The 5,560-nt window shown below is 33.9% G+C and overlaps 2 protein-coding genes across 2 annotated transcripts; both read right to left on the bottom strand.

Moving 5' to 3' along the window:
- Positions 1-234: 234 nt before the first annotated feature.
- Positions 235-825, bottom strand: LOC138910590 (monothiol glutaredoxin-S2-like). The gene has a single exon (XM_070201828.1). It carries the CDS (start codon positions 712-714, stop codon positions 406-408), a length of 309 nt encoding a protein of 102 aa, XP_070057929.1. The 5' UTR covers positions 715-825; the 3' UTR covers positions 235-405.
- Positions 826-4,562: 3,737 nt separating this feature from the next.
- On the bottom strand, positions 4,563-5,201 carry LOC138910589 (monothiol glutaredoxin-S2-like). Its single transcript, XM_070201827.1, has one exon. It carries the CDS (start codon positions 5,041-5,043, stop codon positions 4,735-4,737), a length of 309 nt encoding a protein of 102 aa, XP_070057928.1. The 5' UTR covers positions 5,044-5,201; the 3' UTR covers positions 4,563-4,734.
- Between the last annotated feature and the right edge of the window lie 359 nt (positions 5,202-5,560).

The raw sequence follows: 5,560 nt of genomic DNA, 5'->3' as shown, positions 1-5,560 counted from the left end.
AATCTTTTTGATGATCTCATCACCTAAAGAAGTTTAAAGTCATAAATCAAGTCAGTCCCACCAAGAAAAAATAAATGAATATTCACAAGCTCTTTCTTTATGATATTGATATTCATATATTTAAGGATTTGATTAAACCATCTCATACTTGGTGTTATTACTTCCATGAACACATACGAAATTTTGCAAGAACTTTAGTATATTGATATGAACTAGTAATGTAGAAAGTGATCATTATGGCCAAAAGACACCTTTATTATTACATAAACAACAAAATTGGAGATAAGGAAAGAAAAACGGTCTGCATATTACTAGAAAAGAAAAAACAATACTCAATAGCTAGGTATATCACTGCCCAAAAATGACATAAAGACCTATACTTTTCAGCTAGCAAAAGAATTATTTCTACACCCAAATTGCATTAGCCCTAATGAGCAATTGCTTGAGTTTGCCTCTAATGTTGAGACTCATGATTTCATTAGAACCACCAACCAATTCATTTCCAATAAACACAGCAGGTACACTTGGTTGACACCCTAATTCAACCAATGCCCTCTCCAATTCCTTCCCATTCTGAAGTCTATCAAGCTCATAAACTGTAGGATTTGCACCAAAATTACGGATTAACGTTTCGATAGTGTGAGACATGCAACAAGTACTTCTGCTAAAAATCACAACAGGACTTTGTGCTCCCAACTTCATCACCATATCCATAATGTTTAAATATTTGGTGAAAGATTTGTGTGTGAAGAAATATGTGTAGACAACTAGCTAGAAAATAAAAGGCTTTGTGTATTGAGTTTCTTGATTTGCTATGGTAACTTGAATTGGAGTGAGCTATATATAAGGCTTAAAGTGGTTAGATAAAAAAAGGATGACTATTTTCCCAAAAGGGCAAGTGGGTGAATAATATCCAAGGTATTAATTTTTTTCGATTATTTGTATTATAAATGCAGCTGCATCACATTCTACAATCTTGAAAATGAAAAGAGAATATATGTGATGTAACGTGGATGAAATGAATAAGGTTCCTGTATTCCAACAAGTTACAATATAATGCATGCCCTTTTGAAAACATGCAAAAGGAAAAAGAAAGTTATCAAGCTGGAGTGATCTTTTCCCATACAACTAAAGATATCACAATTTTACTTTTGATTTGAGAAAAAATGAAATCTTTTTTTCAGAATATATCCTTATATAAGTACTATTGAAATCAAGTCCATATTACTATCCGTACCGAAAAGGAGGAGGTACTAATAAATTTGGAGGCTTCTCCTAGTTTGGTTGATACATGACATCTTGGTTCAAATTCCTTTTTTGGAATAAAGTAGATCACTTGATCAAGAAAGGGAATGTAGTACTCTGTCATATTTATCATCACGTGATCTATATATTCTCTTCCAGAAAATAACTCCCTTACTACCTCGAAAGGTCACATATCATTATAGTGTTCTTATTTTCCCGTGAAGGTATTATCCCTTATGCTCTATTTTATGTGAAGGTATTTGACTGAGCATAGAATTCGAGAAAAAAGAAGGAAAACATTTTAGAAAGGTATTTTAAATGTTGTTGTACTTTCTACTTCTTATTTGAGTAAATATGAACAACTTAAAATCATTCCCTAAAATTCAATATCGCCTGCTCTTGGTTCTCATTTTGTACATCATATATTCTAATCATATGCATGAGTTGTACGAAAATACATCTTTGGTAATAACAAATATTTCCGACTCCTAGGTTTTGCCCTTAGGCTTTTTTTTGTTCAAAACTATAGTGATCAATTCTATGCTCGCTGCGGTTATATTCTTAACTTGTGTGTAGAGTCTAACATCTAAACTATCATCATCCCACCTATGAATCCATTTTAAAGAATTAAAAGAAATTATTTTGTGAGGTAAAACACATACGGATATACTACCATACACATACGGACGACATTACCTTTTTGAAGTACAATCTTCTTGAATTCAAGTTCGAGGGTTACTTTTCGCAACCATGATGTCCCAATCTAATATCTAATTAGTTGGAGGGCTTAACCATATTAATAAGGTGTTGGGGAATTAAAATCAATTTAGAATCATCATTAGAACTCACCTTGGATGGTGGAGGGACCTTTGAGGAGTTAGGTTCTTGAGAGCTTTCCTTTCTAGAACAAATTTTTGTGCTTTGGGGTATAGGGGGCGAAGTAGGGCTTTTAAAATTATCCCCCCGCCCACCCCGCCCGAGTGCTCTACCACGCACATGAAGGCCCAACCGCACACCTGGACACAAAGCAGGGCAGTAGCACTGCCACAAATGCGCGGCCTCGCCCGGGACCATCTGGGCGCGCACCTGGGTGCGTATACTGCGCATTGTCCAGTAAAACGCACATAATGTTTTGCTCAAAAATTCGTTTAGGCTCCACAATATATCGTTGAAAATTTATTTCAAAGGTCTACTATATTTATGTTTTGTGTTTTCGCAAATTCCTTACCGATTTGCACGAAATGTTGATGGAATATAGACCTTCCATAAACTTAGTCGATTTTATCGGATCTTATGCTCCTTACTCTCCGTCTTGATTTCAGAATAACTATTTCTACCCATACTCATCCCGATAATATTTCACATGTCTAAAATATTTAATTAATACTCATTTAACATATTCACACCAAGTCCGAATATACGTGGTGTTACAATACTGAACAAAGAATTTTTGCAAAAAGATCTTTAAAATATGGATATGAATTTGTAATGCAGATACTAATAATTGATTATGGCTAGAATATTATTTTTTTCACGACCCAAAATCCGTTAAAGGTCGTGATGGTGCCGGACTCAACTGTCAGGCAAGCCAACACTAATTAGTTAATTAAATTCTCATTTTAGTATTTCTGAAAACATAATTTTGCTTCAATTTAACTAGTAACAAACGAACTTTAAGAATAATAATAATGTTTTCCAATTTCAATACTAAATATCCCATAATTATCCCAGAATGCGGTGTCACAAGTGCATGAGTATCAACTAGGAAGATAAAATAAAATACAATACCTGTCCAGAATACAAATTAGACAGGAAAATACATAAGTAACTCTGAAGGAAACTCTGCTGGCTGTAGATCGTAGATAGAAATGCAGCTCATCTAAGTCTCCGCATTTACTATACCTCTGCGCCCTCCAGGCTGCTAGACATATATGCACCTGCACAAAAATATGCAGCAAGTGTAGCATAAGTACGTAAATCAACGTGTACCCAGTAAGTATCTCGCTTAACCTCGAAGAAGTAGTGATGAGGGGTCGGCTTCGATACTTAGTATGGGCTATAAATAAATTTTCAGTGATATAGTTTAAACATGAGTTATATAAAACGGCTGTAAGGTCGATATTTTGAAGTAAATAACCAATTCCTTTATAATTAAGAAATCTCCAAAATTTATTTCTCATCATTTAATAATTTATCTCAGGCCAAAGAGGCAATATCATTTATTATAAATTCCAAAGCAATAAATTCAATCACGAGCAAATCATGCCGAGGTCGTGCGGCCCAATCCAATATAATATTAAATTGTGCACTGCCGGAGGGTCAAACGGCGCGAACCATAGATGCATCTATTTAATCTGTCGAGGCGTTCGACCCGTTTCACAAAAGATAAACATATTCAAACAACCAAATCAAAGATTTATTTAGGTTTCATGTTCAAAGAAATATCAATTCTGATTAACGGTCAAGTGACCCGTCCGAAACCCAAGTAGGTGAAGTTTAACCTTTTGAAATTCCTTTATCAAGTTCCATAAATTGTTAAATTAACAAGTAGGATGCAAGCATCGCAAATATAACGTGATTCGGGTCCTAGACTACCCGGACATAAGCATAATAGTAGCTACGCACGGATTCTTGTCACCTCGTACGTACGTAACCCCCACAAATAGAAACACATATTGAATTATTTCACCTATGGGGTAAATTCCCTCTTACAAGGTTAGAAAGGAGACTTACCTCGCTCCGAAATTCCATAACCGGCTCCAAAGCCTCTTTACTCCTCAAATTGATGCATAACGCTCCAAAAGTAGTCAAATAAATATGCAAACCCACAAATATATACTCTAATACTTCTTATAATTCAATTTATAATAATTTCAATCTTCGCTCGAAAAGTCAAAAAAAATCACTCTCTGGCCCACATGCCCGGATTTCGAAAATTTTAGAAGATAAACATTTCTCATAGCATTAAGAACTCAAATATCTAATTTATTCTCAATCCCATAGCCAAATTCGTGGTCGAAATTTAAAAATATCAAACAAAGATTCCTCCATCTTTAGAAAATTGACAGCTTTTATAATTAATTAATCTTTTTGATGATCTCATCACCTAAAGAAGTTTAAAGTCATAAACCTAGTTAGTCCCACCAAGAAAAAATAAATGAATATTCACAAGCTCTTTCTTTATGATATTGATATTCATATATTTAAGGATTTGATTAAACCATCCCATACTTGGTGTTATTACTTCCATGAACACATACGAAATTTTGCAAGAACTTTAGTATATTGATATGAACTAGTAATGTAGAAAGTGATCATTATGGCCAAAAGACACCTTTATTATTACATAAACAACAAAATTGGAGATAAGGAAAGAAAAAACGGTCTGCATATTATTAGAAAAGAAAAAAAAATACTCAATAGCTAGGTATATCACTGCCCAAAAATGACATAAAGACCTATACTTTTCAGCTAGCAAAAGAATTATTTCTACACCCAAATTGCATTAGCCCTAATGAGCAATTGCTTGAGTTTGCCTCTAATGTTGAGACTCATGATTTCATTAGAACCACCAACCAATACATTTCCAATAAACACAGCAGGCACACTTGGTTGACACCCTAATTCAACCAATGCCCTCTCCAATTCCTTCCCATTCTGAAGTCTATCAAGCTCATAAACTGTAGGATTTGCACCAAAATTACGGATTAACGTTTCGATAGTGTGAGACATGCAACAAGTACTTCTGCTAAAAATCACAACAGGACTTTGTGTTCCCAACTTCATCACCATATCCATAATGTTTAAATATTTGGTGAAAGATTTGTGTGTGAAGAAATATGTGTAGACAACTAGCTAGAAAATAAAAGGCTTTGTGTATTGAGTTTCTTGATTTGCTATGGTAACTTGAATTGGAGTGAGCTATATATAAGGCTTAAAGTGGTTAGATAAAAAAAGGATGACTATTTTCCCAAAAGGGCAAGTGGGTGAATAATATCCAAGGTATTAATTTTTTTCGATTATTTGTATTATAAATGCAGCTGCATCACATTCTACAATCTTGAAAATGAAAAGAGAATATATGTGATGTAACGTGGATGAAATGAATAAGGTTCCTGTATTCCAACAAGTTACAATATAATGCATGCCCTTTTGAAAACATGCAAAAGGAAAAAGAAAGTTATCAAGCTGGAGTGATCTTTTCCCATACAACTAAAGATATCACAATTTTACTTTTGATTTGAGAAAAAATGAAATCTTTTTTTCAGAATATATCCTTATATAAGTACTATTGAAATCAAGTCCATATTACTAT

The sequence above is a fragment of the Nicotiana tomentosiformis genome, chromosome 4 (assembly GCF_000390325.3).
Source record: "Nicotiana tomentosiformis chromosome 4, ASM39032v3, whole genome shotgun sequence".
NCBI lineage: Eukaryota > Viridiplantae > Streptophyta > Magnoliopsida > Solanales > Solanaceae > Nicotiana > Nicotiana tomentosiformis.
The sequence above is the reverse complement of the archived record's forward strand: the minus strand, read 5'-3'. Positions and strand labels throughout refer to the sequence as shown.

Coding starts and splice junctions, on each gene's coding strand:
- LOC138910589 (XM_070201827.1), bottom strand. CDS start 5,043: ATGGATATGGTGATGAAGTTGGGAACACAAAGTCCTGTTGTGATTTTT.
- LOC138910590 (XM_070201828.1), bottom strand. CDS start 714: ATGGATATGGTGATGAAGTTGGGAGCACAAAGTCCTGTTGTGATTTTT.